General features: G+C 45.8%; 1 protein-coding gene across 1 annotated transcript in view; it reads left to right on the top strand.

Annotated features, from left to right (window-relative positions):
* The window catches only part of TRMT13 (tRNA methyltransferase 13), a 207594-nt gene that overhangs the window by 28034 nt on the left and 160333 nt on the right, over window positions 1-19227 (top strand). Inside the window, exons 2-3 of the mRNA XM_086954492.1 lie at window positions 14570-14616; window positions 14711-14777. Coding sequence (XP_086810618.1) covers window positions 14570-14616; window positions 14711-14777 — 114 coding nt within the window. The remainder of the gene's footprint in view (window positions 1-14569; window positions 14617-14710; window positions 14778-19227) is intronic.

The raw sequence follows: 19227 nt of genomic DNA, 5'->3' as shown, positions 1-19227 counted from the left end.
CTCTCCACTGCTGTCCCCCCTATCGTTTCTCCTCTCTCCGTGCAGCCGCTCCTCTGTGCCTGTCTGTCTTCTGTGCCTGTCTGTCTCTCCTCAGTTCTGCTCCTCACACTGTTACCCTGCATGCTTCGAGTGCAGCACTCAGCACGCCGCTTGCTTCCTCATTCCTCCGACAGAGGTTACCAGAAAGGTGCTGAGGAGAGAGTGTCTCAAGAACTTGTACGACATCAGCGTTCTCTCTATTTCTCACACTTCCATCTTCTTGCCTTTCCACCTTTCCCTCCCTTTTCACCTCTCCTTTTTTTCTTCTTCCTTTTCCCCCTCCATCTGTTTCTTTATTTTTCTGTTTATTTCATTCTTTTTTGTTTCCTACTCCTATTTCTTTGGCTTGTGTTTCTTTCTCTTCGTCCCCTATTTCTTTCTTCCTTCTTTTCTATTTCTTCCTATCACATCTATCTACCTTCTTCCATTCCCTCCCTTCTCTTCTTTTGTGTAGCACACTTTTACAATGTATTTTTTCCTTGTTTTGTGCTAGGGCTCTCTTTGTGTAGGGGTCGCCCTCAATAAGCAGCATTCCACCCATTTGATTAAAGTGAGGTGCACTATGAGTGAAGTTTTAAAGAGGAGAGGGAGGAGGCTACTTAGAACTCGCTAGATTGTGTACAAACGCAACAGAGCAAAGAGACTGAAAGATTCAAACCTGGATGTGGTGCCACGCAGCTTGGGAGTGGATAGTTAACAAGATTAACAAGCATTGGCATAGCCAATAGGTCAAGCATTTGGGACCTTATAAGTGTTTAGCCATACAACAGTTGGTGTTGTTGCACCAAGGATATTCTGCTGCATAACTAAAAACTTATATGGTCCTAAAAGCGAGACCTATTGGCTATATTTATACAGGCACGCGCTTTTGGGCCATAAACTTTCACGGCCGTCTGTTCCCCAGCTCCAGCACCTCCCGTCTCTCTCCCCGCGCACAGCCTTACTTGCATTTCTCCTCCCACTCCCCAGCCAGCTTCCCCCAGGCCGTGTTCCATCCCACCTTTCCTCCTCTCTCCCTGCTGGCATCCCCCCTCCCTTCTCGCCCAGTCCTTCTTGTTTGAGTCTGTCTTGCCCTTTGCCCTCTTCCTTCCTCCTCCATTTGTCCTGGCGCCTCCATTTCTCACCCCGCTTGGTTGCACCTCTTGACACCTCCCGGCTCCTGCTCATATCTCTGCTGTAACGCATTAGACCCACGATGGGTATTCGCCGATTCATCGCTTTCCTGCCTCTTAGACTTCCAGTTCCAGCACTTAAAAGCCTCTTTTCCCCCCAACACCGTCTTGTCACGCCTCCATCGCGTTCTTTCTATTGTCACTGTTATGACTACATGGCGTCTTTCCACATAGGTGTCCTTTCAGTCAGAATCTCTGCCTCCAGTTTTTCCCCATCCTCAGAGTCTATTTTACGTTTTTGTCTTTTTGCCGATCTCAATTCATCCCCCGTAGCCCGTCTCCAACCATCTGTTTACTTCCATTCCTCTTCCTGTAGTCCCTTCACTTCCATCTGCCGTGGCTCCCCCTCGACTCTTTTCACATCGTTTGCTCTCCCTTGTGCTTTTCTATCCTTTTCTTTGTCCACTTCCATTCCACCCCCGGTCACTCATCTAAACCCAATTCTTCCGTTATGTTTAATGCCCTCCTATCTCGCCGAAATTTCCCATGCCTTCACCTTTACTCGCATTCCGTTCACGTCAGACTAAATTCTCCCCTCATGCTGATCTAGAAGTCCTATCTCCGCCATCTAGGTTTCAGTTCTATCGCCACCCTCGTTCACTGACTAATATCTCTCCTAGGAGTTGAGTTCCTTGAAGTAAGTGGGCGGTCATGTGGGCGCTATCTGCCAGCACCAAATGTGCACACCAGGGGCCGTGGATGCTAAAACACCACGGTGAAATGAAGTCCCCACAGTACCCTCGTGAGCCTTCTGCCTCCTCCCGCGTGCACGACCTGACCTGCCGGTGACTCACGCGCCACACACTCCCTGAACCTCGGCCGGTCACACTCTGAGCCGAGACGCGCGCCTTTATTCCCTCATTCTACCCGAGCTGCGCTGTCTCCACAGCTGGGTGATTGACGCTGTAAGGACTTCCCCAAGGAGAATGCCTTTGAGTGCCCCAACCGATCACCGCCGCCTCTGGGGGTGTCTAGTTACACTGGGCTGTACACGCCGCTCGGCTGCCTCATTGTATTGGTGACCCTTCTTTAGTTCAAGGCCTCTGTTTGTTGCATGAACGAAGCAGGCACTAATATTTCTTTAGGTGTTTTTTAAAGCACCTTTTGTAGATTTATACAGTTTAAGTGCCAGGTCGTTCATAACAATACATCTCGGCTTTGGGGATAGATGCTCCACTGTGGAGGTGCACGTGTGTTCTTTTACATCTAAACCAGCTTACGGTGTACATTTCTCAGCAATCCCCATACAGACAAGTATTTGCAATGCAATAGGTCTCGCATTCACGAGAGTTTGAGCTATTACAATTGCAAATAACAATGCCTTTTATTTTTGTTTTCATTTTAAAAACATAAAGGGCTTTGTCATTTACAAAACCAATAGCTCCAACTTTCCTACTGCGAGACCTATTGGCAACGCCAGTGCTTGTTTCTCTGTCTCACCTTCCTCTCTCCCAACTTCCCCCTTCTTTCTCTCCACTACAACTTGCTGCCCCACCCACTCCACCCTTCCACAGACTGAATTACAATAACTTTTATTCAAGTATTAATTATTTTAAATTTTTTTAAAAAGCCATTGTTATTTGTAATATCAATACATCTAAGTCACATAAATACAACACATATTGCATTACAAATGCTATAGGTGTCACATTTGCAAAAGTTATAACTATTGGCATTGTCATACACAATGCCAATAACTCAAACTTTAATGCTCCGAGACCTATTGCATTGTAAATGCTTGTTTGCAATTGAGGCTGTATACTCTGGCTCCACATAAATATTACAATTAAACAAAGGACTATACCAATAGTGGATAAAACTTAGCCAGGGAATGCGGGAACAATGGTCTATCTTCAAACAATCTTTAATAATGAATTGCGTAAATGCGGTTTCTTCTTTGGACCAGATAGAACGCCACAATAACAGGGGACGTAAGGCAGCTAAGTCTGAAATATAATTAATTCCCACTTCCTGATGTATCAATTCAGTGGAAGCCGATATTAGCACGCTCAGCAACCGTTTAAGGAAAGTGTTTTCATCTTGTTGGAGTGACTTTCCACAATGGTGTCCCCAAATTCCTGCCCCATATAATGCGGAAGATACACACCTGGCGTTATAAATAGCCACCATATCTTTTACTCGTCGGTCTCCCAATTTTGTAGAAAATCTAAAAATACTATTGGGATTCCTACCCATTTTCGTGTTCACAGGATCATTTCTCAATTCCTGCAAATGTTACACCCAGGTAGCAGAATGATTTAACCGATTGCACTTGAGTATTCTCTAGATGAAAGGTCCTGGTTGATCTAACTTTCTTCCCGCATGTGATAACAAATGTTTTTGATTTATTGATTAAAAGTTTTCTCCCGTTAATAAACAGTATAAAATTATTGATATGCTGCTGTAAACCAATTGGGGTACGTGATAATAAAACAGCATGGTCTGCGTATAATATAAATTGGTACAACCTTCCCGTCTATCAATGGGGTATCCGCAGGTATCTGTCTTAATGTAGCGTCAACTTGGTTAATGAATAGTGAAAACAAAAGTGGAGCCAGGACGCATCCTTGTCGGATGCCTCTTTTTTACTTTAAAAAAAAAGGGGTACATTCGCCTGCGGGCCCATAGCGTACTCTGCTTGATAATCTCTCATAAACTCTTGCTAGAAAGTACACTATTTCCTTTGGGGCACCAGAGTTGAGTAATGTAGACCACATAATAGAGTGGTCCACGAGGTCAAAAGCACTACTCAAGTCTGCAAAACATAAAAACATATTGCCCCCTTTCACTAATGTGTACTTACTGATGAGAAGATCAAGATTGGCACACTGTTCCAAGGTTCCTCGCCCCTTTCTGTACCCGTATTGTGCTTCTGAAAAGATGTTATTATCTAAAGCCCATATTTCCAAACTTTTTAACAAGATCCTGCTCATGACCTTGATAGATGAATCCAGCAATTAAATTGGACGGTAATTACAAGCTTCTGATTTTTAATATTTTTTAGAAAGGGGAATAATTAGTGACTAGCCCCGGGACGACGGAAATTGACCCACTACAGCAGCATTAAAAATCCTAGCTAAGATCAGGGCCCATAAATTCATTTCGCTTTGGTACAGGTCAATCGGCACCCCGTCGGGGCCCGGTGCTTTGCCCCCCCTTCGTGTTGACTAACCCTTCGTACACCTCTTCGACATTTATTAACAAGGGTAATATGGGCCATGTAGAATCATTAATTAATGATAAATCTAAAACATCCCTATCTGGATTAAAAATGTTTGTAAAATGTTCGATCCAAGCATTACAATTTACATGCGAAGTTAATTCTGGTACAGAGTTATCCTTTAAAAAAGGGCAGTTTATTGTCTCCCAAAACAATTTATTGTTATTAGTAGCTGCTGCTTGATTACGTTTATCCCATGCTTCAGCTTAAAGTTCTCTTTTTCGGGCCTTAATAGTTAGCTTATAATTTAAACGTAAATCATGGATGTGTGCTCTATTTCGTGGTTTGGTGCCTAAGGCTTGTTTCAAACCATGTAGAGCTTGAGTACAGTTTTTGTCAAACCACCCAAGATGCACCTGTTTTTGGCTCTATCACTCTTAGTTAATATACCTTCTATTATATTATTTACCCTAAAAAAGCTAGAGATCAATAAATTTGAGTTAACCTCGTCACTGAGACAGTAATCTATTTCCCTTCTGCATTTCCTTACCATATCCTTTTTGTATCTTTTGTGGGTCCACGCCAGCCCATTTGATCCTCATGCCATTTGGTCTTGTAGGGGCAATGTTGGTGATACGATTATCATTATTAGATGGTTTATCCCCCCAGCATAACAGTGATAAAGAAATACTGTTATGATCACTTACAGCGTGTTCTAAAATCCATAAGTTTGAATAATTGCTGTTACATGAGATTAGTATGTGATCGATGTTAGTGGCGGCGTTCCTGCCAGTAAAGGTTGGGCATTTGATGTTTCCCCTATTCATGGTACAGCTCAATAATTCTTGATCAAATTTTGCTATTAAAGTATTTAAAGCTGTTCCATATTCGCAGTGAGGGAAATGCATATTGTCTTCGTTATCTTCAACACCATGACCCATCATGAATCCACATATCTTAGTTTGGGCCTGCGGGCATACTTGAATGTTAAAATCACTGACCCAAAGGATAATGGCTAACTTGCTTGACGATGCCATCATCCTCTCAATTTCTTTTTCCAAAGAGTAAACTACAGTCCCCCTACTATTATCAAATATGTTATTATAGTAGTTAACTAAAACCAAATTTTTGCCCTTGTAAAAATGAAGCCTCATCACCTCGCTATGAATGTCTACTGTTGTACAACTTTTAATTTTGCAAGCAGTTAATTTATTGGAGACAAGAATCAAAAGGCCACCCTCAGCTCTACCTGCCCCAGAATTAAAAGCACTTAACCAGTGCGAGGTATAACCCTCTACAAAAATTGGTTCTCTGTACCAAGTTTCCTGCAGGCAGATTATATCGTAATCTACGGTGATAAAATCCCTCCAGGACGGCGTATCTTGTTTCCTACTAAAGCCTGCAATATTACACTTTACAATAGAGTAGCCTTCCTTTGACTTATCATTTACAGGCTTACATAGGGGGTTCGCTGAACTCTCCTTGGGGGAAGTATCAATCGTTTCCTCAGTTGTTATTATCAGAGTTTCTATTGACCCCCTGGGAATGTATCCTTTATTTCCCTTATAGTAGTTATGACTAGTTCTGGATGGGATTTCCTACAATCTTGCGGCATTGAAAAAAAAAAAAGACCTAATCTCTGACATAACTCCTTCAGCATCCTTATAAGGGGTCCCTATCGGATTGTATTTCTGTAGGGTACCATAATGTATCGTAAGTCAGTCATTATCCTCTAAGGAACTTAATGCTTGAAATCTGTTGTATATTGGGACAGTAGCACAAGGTGGCCGTATTAACGATGGGAGCATTTTATTAAAATTAAGGTTAGGGTTATAATTTGGCTGTCATAATTGCTAATCGCCATCAGATGTCTAAAGAAATATCCTAGGGGCAGGAGGGTCGTGTTATACTCCCAGCGTGACAGGGAAGGTGCACTCGCAAGAGTATTCCGTGCCTACCCTGGAGTCCTAAAATTATGAATTATACAGTCTCCCTCAAAACTTTTCTTGAGTGGACCAATCCACCCCACCCTCTGAGCTAGCAGAACCTGGTTAGCCCCAGCCATTGGGAAGCCACAGTTATTAAACAGCCAGTGTATAGTTTTGTTCTTAAGTGTTTCATGATTTTCCATCTGATCTTTCCATAATTTGGGCACGTTCACAAGAACCGCTACATAAGCACCACATTCAGGTGGTAGGTTGATAGATGGAGGTGTCTTATTTAGAGTTGGATATTTAACAACAAGGGGTGGTGATGGACAGAGTTTCTGAATTAAGCAGAATACTCTCACCCAGTCAAGAGATCAGGGCTAGATCCAACGCCGTTTTTTAGCTCACTGCACCATCCCAGCTCAGAACCTGGCTATATGCAAATTAGTCTGTTCCTGTCCCAGTGCATGATGGAAACAGGGCAAACCACACTACCAAGCCAGTTCTTACACTGGGAAGGAAACAAGCTTCCGGGGACCTGTTTCTGGCATTTCAGCCGTCGTCGGCCCGGCTTGCTTGAATCCTGATGGTGCAATGAGCAAGGGACTCACATCTGAGTATACCCTTCCACACTTAGGGTGGACAAAATATTTAACAACAAGGGGTGGTGATGGACAGAGTTTCTGAATAAAGCAGAATACTCTCACCCAGTCAAGAGATCAGGGCTAGATCCAACACCGTTTTTTAGCTCGCTGCACCATCCCAGCTCAGAACCTGGCTATATGCAAATTAGTCTGTTCCTGTCCCAGTGCATGATGGAAACAGGGCAAACCACACTACCAAGCCAATTCTTACACTGGGAAGAAAACAAGCTTCCGCGAACCGGTTTCTGGCATTTCAGCCGTCGTCGGCCCGGCTTGCTTGAATCCTGATGGTGCAATGAGCAAGGGACTCACATCTGAGTATACCCTTCCACACTTAGGGTGGACAAAATATTTAACAACAAGGGGTGGTGATGGACAGAGTTTCTGAATTAAGCAGAATACTCTCACCCAGTCAAGAGATCAGGGCTAGATCCAACACCGTTTTTTAGCTCACTGCACCATCCCAGCTCAGAACCTGGCTATATGCAAATTAGTCTGTTCCTGTCCCAGTGCATGATGGAAACAGGGCAAACCACACTACCAAGCCAATTCTTACACTGGGAAGGAAACAAGCTTCCGGGGACCGGTTTCTGGCATTTCAGCCGTCGTCGGCCCGGCTTGCTTGAATCCTAATGGTGCAATGAACAAGGGACTCACATCTGAGTATACCCTTCCACACTTAGGGTGGACAAAATATTTAACAACAAGGGGTGGTGATGGACAGAGTTTCTGAATTAAGCAGAATACTCTCACCCAGTCAAGAGATCAGGGCTAGATCCAACACCGTTTTTTAGCTCACTGCACCATCCCAGCTCAGAACCTGGCTATATGCAAATTAGTCTGTTCCTGTCCCATCACCACCCCCTTTTCTGAATCGTTTTTGGCCACTACAGGTGTGGCAGGGTATACTCAGACATGAGTCCCTTTCTCACTGCACCATCAGGATTCAAGCAAGCCGGGCCGAAGACGGCTGAAATGCCAGAAACCGGTCCCCGGTAGCTTGTCTCCTTTCTGGTGAAGAATTGGCTTGGTAGTTTAGTCTGCCCTGTTCCCATGATGCACTGGGCCAGGGACAGACTGATTTGCATATAGCCAGGTTCTGAGCTGGGATGGTGCAGTGAGATAAATAACGGTGATGGATCAAGCCCTGATCTTTGGACTGGGTAAGAGTGGTCTGCTTTATTCAGACACTCTGTTCATCACCACCCCCTTTTCTGAATCGTTTTTGGCCACTATAGGTGTGGCAGGGTATACTCAGACATGAGTCCCTTTCTCACTGCACCATCAGGATTCAAGCAAGCCGGGCCGAAGACGGCTGAAATGCCAGAAACCGGTCCCCGGTAGCTTGTCTCCTTTCTGGTGAAGAACTGGATTGGTAGTTTAGTCTGCCCTGTTCCCATGATGCACTGGGCCAGGGACAGACTGATTTGCATATAGCCAGGTTCTGAGCTGGGATGGTGCAGTGAGATAAATAACGGTGATGGATCAAGCCCCGATCTTTGGACTGGGTAAGAGTGGTCTGCTTTATTCAGACACTCTGTTCATCACCACCCCCTTTTCTGAATCGTTTTTGGCCACTATAGGTGTGGCAGGGTATACTCAGACATGAGTCCCTTTCTCACTGCACCATCAGGATTCAAGCAAGCCGGGCCGAAGACGGCTGAAATGCCAGAAACTGGTCCCCGGTAGCTTGTCTCCTTTCTGGTGAAGAATTGGCTTGGTAGTTTAGTCTGCCCTGTTCCCATGATGCACTGGGCCAGGGACAGACTGATTTGCATATAGCCAGGTTCTGAGCTGGGATGGTGCAGTGAGATAAATAACGGTGATGGATCAAGCCCTGATCTTTGGACTGGGTAAGAGTGGTCTGCTTTATTCAGACACTCTGTTCATCACCACCCCCTTTTCTGAATCGTTTTTGGCCACTATAGGTGTGGCAGGGTATACTCCGACATGAGTCCCTTTCTCACTGCACCATCAGGATTCAAGCAAGCCGGGCCGAAGACGGCTGAAATGCCAGAAACCGGTCCCCGGTAGCTTGTCTCCTTTCTGGTGAAGAATTGGCTTGGTAGTTTAGTCTGCCCTGTTCCCATGATGCACTGGGCCAGGGACAGACTGATTTGCATATAGCCAGGTTCTGAGCTGGGATGGGGCAGTGAGATAAATAACGGTGATGGATCAAGCCCTGATCTTTGGACTGGGTAAGAGTGGTCTGCTTTATTCAGACACTCTGTTCATCACCACCCCCTTTTCTGAATTATTTAGAGTTGGAGGCATAAGTTCTGAGTTGCCTAGTTTTGTAGCATCTTTTGTGAACAATTTACTAGCCCCTGGAGTTGATTTCTCCCTATGATTCGGGCCAGGGTTGAGTTCAGTAACTGGCATTACTCTAGTTAACGTAGGGTATTCCTTTAGTTTTTCTCCGGGGCCTAGATTTTCTATAGATGGCCTCTCCGTGTAATAGTTATTCAATTTAGGTACACATAAGATACTACTACTATTAGTTTCCAGAGTAGTAGCCTTGCTGTTTGCTACACTAATTACATCTACCCTTGGTCTACTTTGCTGAGTCCTTTCATTCATTCATTTTTTTCAGGCTTCCACTTAGCCTGTGGACTTCCTTAGCTAGGTCGACTACCCTATCATGAAGTGGCTTAAGTAGCTCAGTTAATTTATCAAAAATAGCTTCTAAAGTTAGTGTTAGTTAGTGTTAGTTGTAGTTGCTGTGCCCCCGTGTGGTGGTTAGTTTATCTTTCTTCACCTTATTGTTCCCCTGACCTGTTGTTTTCTTTTTATATCCCTTCGCTTTAATTGGGGAGACAGGGGTGGAGGAGGGAGAGGTGGCCAGTATGGATAGTGTAGGCATGTTAGAGATACAAGAATGGTCTTCATTAATGTTATTCACTCCATCAATTTGACCTATTACAGCTTCAGAAGTGACATCTAGCACAGAAATATTCGGTCTATCTTCACTGGTCAAAATAACCCCTTTGCTAGTTTGGTCTCCAAGCGTGAAACTAGACCCCTGGATAAACGCCTCTCAGTGTGATCGATTTGCTCAGATAGACCACTAACTGCTTTTACTAAATATGAGTCTATAGTAGTGCACGTTTTATCCATCAGGGGTTTTGTTACTCGTCTCCTTGACATTATTGGGGTTGTACAATGCTCAATGCGCTATAAAATAACTTAACTTATAGCCTAAGATGGTATAGACCTAAAACAATAATAATAATACAGTTTTACCAGCCTTTCCCCATTTAGGTAACTTCAATACCTTTTTTTATGTCCAGTCCCAGTCCGTATTAAAAGTTAGGAGGGTGGCTTCATCCCAGCCTCCTCCGGCCACTGACGGCCTAAGACGGTCCCGACCTTGTCCCGGGCTTCTCCCGGCACCTCCCGCGACGCGGGGCCCGCGCTTCCTTTTGAGGGCCACCTGTGGCGTCCTGGCACGTCTCAGACACGGTAGCGTGGTGCGCGCCGCAAGGGACGCTGGGCAATGAAGTTCGCTGACTTGTGGCGGTGGCGGCTCCCGCAGAACCCCCGGCAAGCAGTGATGGTGGTCTCAGCAGGTAAGGGCTTAACAGTTCATGCCCGGGCGAAGCTGTTTGCAAAAAAGGTTCGTAGAGCTCCCGCTGGGGCTCGCGCCTTCTTTTGAGGGCCTCCTGTGGCGTCCTGGCGCGTCTCAGATGCGGTAGCGTGGTGCGCGCCGCAAGGGACGCTGGGCAATGAAGTTCGCTGACTTGTGGCCGTGGTGGCTCCCCCAGAACCTCCGGCAAGCAGTGATGGTGGTCTCAGCAGGTAAGGGCTTAACAGTTCATGCCCCGGCTTGGGTGTGTGCAAAAAAGGTTCGTAGAGCTCCCCCCTCCTGCTGGGGCTTGCTCTTCCTTTTGAGGGCCTCCTGTGGCGTCCTGGCGCTTCTCTGACGCGGTAGCGTGGTGCGCGCCGCAAGGGACGCTGGGCAATGAAGTTGGCTGACTCGTGGCGGCTCCCCCAGAGCCCCCGGCAAGCAGTGATGGTGGTCTCAGCAGGTAAGGGCTTAACATTTCATTCCCCGGCGAAGCTGTTTGCAAAAACGGTTCGTAGAGCTCCCGCTCCTGCTGGAGCTCGCGACTCCTTTTGAGGGCCCCCTGTGGCGTCCTGGCGCGTCTCAGACGCGGTAGCATGGTGCGCACCGCAAGGCACGCTGGGCAATGAAGTTTGTGACTCGTGGCGGCTCCCCCAGAACCCCCGGCAAGCAGTGATGGTGGTCTTAGCAGGTAAGGGCTTAACAGTTCATGCCCCGGCTTAGCTGTGTGCAGAAAGGTTCGTAGAGCTCCCCATTCAAATAATGCCCCTAGTACCTGCAAGATACCTGCATTTGTGACTGCCTGTTAGTTGTAAAATATAGGAATTTTTTGTGTTTAGGGTGTTCTGACAGCTTTTGGCCCGGTGCCAATGCACCTGCAGCAGCATTGAAATCATGGCCCTAGTGCATGCTAGATAACTGCACTTGTGACTGCCTGTTTAGTAGTAACATTTAGCAATATTAAGCGTTTAATGTGGTCCCTTGAGCTGTTGGCCCCGGTGCCACTGCACCTGTTGCACCATTCAAATCATGCCCATTTTAACCACAAGTGTGTCTACCTGTATAGTAGTAAAATATAGCAATATTAGGTGTTTAGAGGATTTCTGACAACTTTTGGGCCCAGTGCCGCTACACCATTCAAATCATGACCCTGTTGTCTGCAAGGTAACTGCACTTGTGACTGCCTGTTTAGTAGTAAAATATAGCAATATTAGGTGTCCAATGGGGTGCCTAGAGCTTTTGGTCCTGGTGCTGCTGCACCATTCAAATCATGACCCCATTGCCTGCTAGATAAATGCACTTGTGACTGTCTTGTTTGGTAGTACAATTTAGCAATACTCTGGGTTTAGTGGGGCCCCTAGAACTTTTGGGCCCAGAGCTGCTGCACCATTCAAATCAAGTCTCCTTTAACCGCAAGGTAACTGCAATTGCGACTGCCTGTTTAGTAGTCAAATATTGCAATATTATGTTTTTAGAGGAGTTCCGACAACTTTTGGGCCCAGTGCTTCTTCTCCTTTTGCACCAGTCAACTCATGGCCCTGTTGTCTTCAAGGTAACTGCAAATGTGGTTGCCTGTTTATGAATAAAATATAGCAATATTATGTGTTTAGTGCGGTACCTGGAGCTTTTGGTCATGGTGCCTTGGCACCTGCTGCACTATTGAATTCATGACCCCAGTGCTTGCTAGATGACTCCACTTCTAACTGCCCGTTTAGTTGTAAAATATTGCAATATTGGGTGTTTAGAGGAGTTATGACAACTTTTGGACAAAGTGCCAATTCGCCTGCTGCACCATTTAAATCAACTCCCTTTCAATTGCAAGGTAACTGCAATTGTGACTGCCTGGTTAGTTGAAAAAATATAGCAATATTAAGTGTTAAGATGAGTTCTTAAAACTTCTTGGACCTGTGACATTGCACATGCTGCACCGTTCAAATCATGACCCTAGTGCTTGAAAGATAACTGCACTTGTGACTGCCAGTTTAGTTGTAACATTTAGCACAAATCTGTGTTTAGTGGGGCGCCTGGAGCTTTTGGTCATGGTGCCACTGCACCTGCTTCACCATTGAAATCATGATCCTGTTGTCTGAAAGGTAACTGCACATGTGACTGCCTGTTTAGTTTTACATTTTAGCAATAATCTGGGTTGAGTTGTGTCCCTAGAGCTTTTGACCCCGGTGCCACTGCACCTGCTGCACCATTCAGATCAATCCCCTTTTAACTGCAAGATAACTGTAATTGTGACTGCCTGTTTAGTAGTCAAATATAGCAATTGTATGTGTTTAGAGGAGTTTTGACAACTTTTGGGACTAGTGCTACTGCGCCTGCTGCACCATTCAGATCAAGCCCCTTTTAACTGCAAGAAAACTGCAATTGTGACTGCCTGTTTAGTAGTCAAATAAAGCAATATTATGTGTTTAGAGGAGTGCTAACCACTTTTGGGACTGGTGCTATTGCACCTGCTGCACCATTCAAATCATGAGCCTGTTGTGTGCAAGAGATCTGCACTGGTGGCTGCCTGTCTAGTAGTAAATTCTAGCATAGCTCTTGTACATTAACTTTATTTTTAACACACAATGTTTATTACAACATTTAGAAATTGATCATAATGACCAAATAGATTAAGTTAAAAAATCAATCTGATAATGGCTTCAAAGTGCAAAGATAGGTACTGAAGCATGAATGGGAAATGCCACAAACGTTCTAAGGCTAAAGTATTTGCTTTACACAACTAAGTAATAAAAAGCAAGCATTCCAGCTTACTGTTAGAAGCTGTCTACCTTTTCCGTTGGAAGAGATCTTATTTTGACAGTAAATGGGGCTTAAACAGTGTGAACTGCTATAGTAGAAGTATCGTAAAGGCGTGCAGCCAGGAGAAGTGTAAAAAACAAAAATCCATGCAAAAGCGAATGAACAGAGTAATTCATCAATGCGAATTGATCAGAGCCCCCTTTTAAGATATATTAAATACAAGGGATTTGAAAAGCCCAGTGCAAGAGATGTGCAGGCGAAACCTAAAAAGGACATCGACTAACTACTCACACATGGGCATGGGAAACGTGGCAGCTATGCCACTGCTTACCATTGATTGGCTCTATTGTCACTCTTCTTTGCTTTCTTCTTGTTCAATGACTTTTCTTTTCAGAGTTATCCAACTTGTATTTGTTCCTTCTCTAGAGGATAGCCTGTTTCCCATGATTTTTGACTGTCTGGGTTTTATCCTTCCTGTTCTCACTTTTATGTAACTAATTTGTTCTTTTTGGCTTATCACTGTGCAAGAATGCTTGTGTTTTTCATCTCCCTCTCGTGCATCTGTCCCCCCAATACCTGCCTTTGTGCTGCTGCCTCCCTCGTATGCCGCAAGCTGTTTCTCATGTGCTTGTTCCCTCTCCAAACTCGCCCATGCTCTGTTACTTTCCCCCTCGTGCTTCTCCCTTGTGTGCTTCCTCCAGCACACTCCATTTCACTTTTTTTATAGGTCAGGAAGCAAATTGATTGCTACCATCACCTATTCCATAAAAACCCTTTCACAACACTTCCATTTTAATCTATCTCGAATTGCAAAATTTGAAAAGAAAAACTTGCACTTATGTCATTTTGCAGGTGCATGATGATGCGTGTACGCCCACTGTTGCCCGCTATGTGTTAGTAATTGGTAGCTGCATTGATAATCATCTGAGGTGTAAACCTTTAAACATATTTTTTTTCAGTTGCACTCAATGATTTGTATATATTTCATCTTATTTTAGTGTGGGTCACACAGTCGAAATAAAGCACAATTGAGAAATCCCAGTTTCAAATGTCAAATTACACCCCTTGAAGGAAAATCATATCACTGTTTGCTTTCTTAACGTTTCAAGCCAAGCTACCTTCCCTCGACCATTCTGCTTATATATAGTTCTCTCACATAACACCTTACAGGTTCAAAATAGTCTGGAAGAGTAAGGAGATTGGAGTGGGGGAGAGTTGCCTGCTTCCATATCAAGTACTCCAGATATTGTTATTGGGTGTATTGGTGAAAAAAAAGGAAAAACAGCGACTCTGTTTTTGTATTGCCACAGGGTGAATCTACTAAGAAAAGAATCCCCTGTCCTCTTGATCCAAAACAGTAAGTGATAGTGAATAATACATTGTATATTCTGTTTGTCTCTTTGCTCTGTTAATGATCTACCATGTTTACTCTGCTGTCTTTTTGTTTTTAGCACTGTATATGAAGATCAACTACAGAAGCATCTGAGAAAATGCAATTCTAGAGAGAAATCAAAGCCAGTGAGTACTGCAGGCTTTTAATTTGGATCCCCCAATGCCAGCTCCATTTTTATCCCTTTGATTTGGGTATTAGTAGCACCTGCTATATGCACAAGTTAATGATAGAAAAAAAAGTGTGTAATGGTCAATGTTGTGCGAAACTGGAAATTGAGATTGAAAAGAGGAATCTGAGAGACACTTCCTCATGAATAAAAGACAGTAGATGTTGGAGTTACAGTTTGCCCTATCTGTTTTTGGTCATGCTGAGGATGAAGGTCTCCCTTCTCCTCTTGTAAAATTATTTTCTCCCTTTAAACATTTGCTCTGTTCTGGATAGTAGAATATCATCTCTTTTTTTTTTTTTTTTTAAACCTTTATTGATAAACATGAAAATACAATAGCAGTCATATAGCCACTTCGGGTCGGCCGGCAGCAAGTCCAATATCATATCAGGATGAAAGAATACACAGCCCTTCAGCCGACAACCCTAGGGCCCGGCGGCAATTAACCAATCATGTTATGGCATATTTCACTGTACAGGAGGAATACGTTTTTAATTTTGTATTTTGAAAAAACCCACCAATCAAAAAATAAAGGAAATAACTGCAGGCTAAACGAAAGGCAGAAGCATGAATAATCCTTCTGGGGAGGGGATACCACATCCACAACTGTACATAGTCAACAGTAAGAGCATCCGGGAGGGGGAGAAAGAGGGAACAAGAGGTAGCCAGCAACACATAGACAAAATCCAGACTAGAAGTAACGTCATGCTAAGGGGATTGTAGCACCTCCGGTGGAGGCTCAAAAGGAGGGGTACAAATTTCACCACGATATTGATTCCACTGATTCCATACCCTCCCCCATTTCTTGGGCCTGCCCCGAGCAATGTAAACAGTTTTTTCACGGAACATGCACCAGTCCATGTTCCTAGACCAGGCCGACAGACTTGGTGCCCTAGCCAACCCCCACAATTGCGCAATGTCACGCTTGGCAATCCTGTTACCCAAAGTGGCCCATTGCGTCTGGGCCACATTATAATCATTGGGCTCCCACACATTTAAGAGACAACTTCGGGCCCCCGGCAAAAGCGAAACACCCGTCACCTCAGACATAACACCATGCACACGAGTCCAAAAGGACGCTACCGCAGGACATTCCCACATAATATGAAGGAACGTACCCACCATACCACAGCTACGTTTACACAAATCATCTGAGACATACCCCATACGCAACAGGCGAGGACCCGTCATGTACACTCGGTGTAGGATTTTTAACTGCACCAATCTCAGACGGGCCGAGTTTGCCACCTTCTTCGGGGAGGATATCGCCGCCTGCCAGTCCTCATCATCAAGTTCCAGTCCATCACCGGTCCAGGCCATGCGGAGCTGCAGAAGAAGGTCCGCTCGGTCGTTTATCAACTTTTTGTATATAAGGGAGATCCTACTGTCCGGGACGTGTCCATCGAGTACTCTGTCCTCCAGGGGTGAGGATTCTGGAACGGGCGTGCCAGCCGGTAAAGCAGAGGAAAGGGCGTGTCGGACTTGTAGGTAACTAAAGTATTCTCGAGGACCGAGTTTAAATTCTAGCTGCAACTCCTCAAAGGATTTTATCTTTTCCTTCTGCCAAAGGTCTCCCACCTTACTAATCCCAATAAGGACCCATTTATCGAACCCCTTAGTCGTCCACAAATTGCCCAACCTCTCAGCAGCGTAGAGTGGGGTCGCTCGAGTGAGGGTATCCGACCAGCCCATAGCAGCATTAGCGTTGTACCAGACCCGCACCGCAACTCTGGTAGGCCCAGTCAATGCCACATCAGACCGTCTTGAATAAAGCGCCCTATTATAATCTCCGCCCGGAAGCAGCCATTTATCCATAGCAAAAGCCGGGTTAGAAGCCGGACCATTCATCGCATGATTAACCGAGCTCAGTTGAGAGGCCCAGTAATATCGTCGTATATCCGGCAACGCAATACCGCCATCATACCAAGGCAGCGTAAGCTTGGCCAAGGCAATCCGGGGATGTCCGGCCCACAAAAGTTTCCTTTGTAGGCACTCGATCTCGTGAAAATAGCTGGAAGGCACTAGATCTAAAGTGTTCTGAAGGGCATACAAAAATCTGGGAAGGGACATCATTTTAAATAAGGCTGCCCTACCCACCAGGGATAGAGGCAGTCTGCTCCAGGCTTTCACATCTGCTTTTAAGCGAGTAAGCGGGGGGAGTAAGTTGAGTCGATACCGGACAGCCGTATCACGCGAAATATGGATTCCTAAATATTTAAACCCGGTGGATGATATTTGTATGGGACAGTTGCGCGGTACGAGTGGTGTATCGTCCGTGAGCGAATACACACAGGACTTGGCCCAATTAATGACCAGTCCTGAGTTCCTTCCAAAGGAATTAAGGACGTCAAACAGTACCCCCAAAGATTTCCGAGGGGAGGTGAGGTAAAGGAGAATATCGTCCGCATAAAGTGAAATGCGATCTTCAAAACCGGGGGCCCACCTAATACCCTTGAGGGACGGCTCCCATCGCAACCAAGCTGCCAAGGGCTCGAGAGCCAAGGCAAAAAGCAGCGGAGAAAGAGGGCATCCCTGCCGCGTACCCCTTCCCAGAACAAAGGGAGCGGACACTCGACCGTTGACGACCACCTGGGCAAGGGGCTCCTCATACAGTAGTCGGACCCAGCCGATGAACACCGGTCCGAAGCCAAACTTCGCCAGAGCCGCCCATAGATATGGCCATTCCACTGTATCAAATGCCATGGTGAAATCTAACGAAACCAAAATGGCCGGCTCACGCAACGTCTCCGCCCTCGCCAGCACGCCATGAAGAGGGCGTAAATTCAGCGCGGTATTACGGGCTGGAATAAAGCCAGATTGGTCCGGGTGCACCAAATCTCCGAACACTTTAATCAGACGGTTAGCTAATATTTTCGCCAAGACTTTAGGTTCCACATTCAGAAGTGAAATAGGTCTATAGGAGGTACAGAATTCACGGGGTTTACCCTCTTTAGGGATCACCACGATAGACGCTAAGCGCTGATCACGGGGAAGCGAGCCCCTCTCCAAGAACATCGAGCGAAGATACGACGCCATTTTGTCCGGACACAACTTGTACAGCTCGATGGGTATACCATTTGGGCCCGTAGCTTTTCCAGAGCGGATGGAGCGAATAGCGAGTGCTACTTCATCGGTGGAAAAATACGCCTCCATTAGCTCTCTTTCAGAATCGGACAGGCAAGGCAAAGCAATATCCCTAAGCAAAAGATGGGAGTCTTCCTCTGGCCGGTCCGAGACCGGCGCGTACACCGTTTGAAAGTGACAAGCAAACTCTTCCACAATCTCCATCGGGTCCATCACACGTACACCATCCACTCGCTCGATCACAGGCACCACACGATTCAATCTCTACCTTTTGTCCAACCAAGCTATCAACTTACCCGCCTTGTCGCCCACATCATACAGACGGCCCTGTTGTTCTCGACTCATAGCTTTCGCGGCATTCGTAACCAAGGCTTTATAATCAGACTGCTTCAATTGCAAAACATGCACTTTTTCACGCGTGACCCCACTCTCAAGATCCCTCTCTAAAGCCACTATATCAAACTCCAACTGTTCAACCTCCCCATTGTGGCGCTTCTTAGATCTAGCGATCAGCGACAGTGTCTGGCCCCGTATCACCGTTTTAAAGGCTTCCCAAAGGGACACAGATGATGACACGGATCCCACATTGTCAGCGAAGTAGTGATCTATAGCTTTAATCACCCCCGCCCTAGTCTCTGGAACATGGAGATGCCAGGGATTAATTGGGGCGGCCCAGCCCCCTGCGTCCAAATGGAGATCTACATGGGTCCATAGCGGGGAGTGATCCGAAATTCCTCTAGGCAAATGTCGGGCCTCTCGCACCGTCGTGGCCTGGGCTGCGGGCACAAGGAGATAATCAAGTCTGGCCAAGCTCCCATGGGCCCCGGAGTAGAAAGTATATTGGGCCTGTCCTGGGTGAAGCATCCGCCAACAGTCCTCCATACCAAACGTTTCCAAGAAACCACTAAGGCAGGACTGCGATGGTGTAAGAGCCCTGGGAGGATGTCGATCTACCAGGCCATCAACCACCGAGTTGAAGTCCCCACGGACCACCAGAAGCCCCTCAGGAAGCCTCAGTACCAATTTTCCCAGGTCGACAAATGTGGTAGCCTTCAAACCCGGGGGGACATATATCGAGAGGATGGCTACCGTTCTCCCCTCCCACCTCCCAACAATCGCTGCATACCTACCCCTGTCATCCAATATCGTTTCATCAATCTCCAAGGGAAGGGAACTACGGATCATAACACCAGCCCCTCTAGAGCCCGAAGTGAACCCCGAGTGTGCCACCAACCTGTAGCCCCTTTGATTCATTGCATGGAACGTGTTCCCCACCAGATGCGTTTCTTGCAGCAACACAATGTCGGGAGAGTGGCGCTTCACAT

This window comes from Lissotriton vulgaris, chromosome 1_1 (assembly GCF_964263255.1).
Source record: "Lissotriton vulgaris chromosome 1_1, aLisVul1.2, whole genome shotgun sequence".
Lineage (NCBI taxonomy): Eukaryota > Metazoa > Chordata > Amphibia > Caudata > Salamandridae > Lissotriton > Lissotriton vulgaris.
The sequence above is the reverse complement of the archived record's forward strand: the minus strand, read 5'-3'. Positions and strand labels throughout refer to the sequence as shown.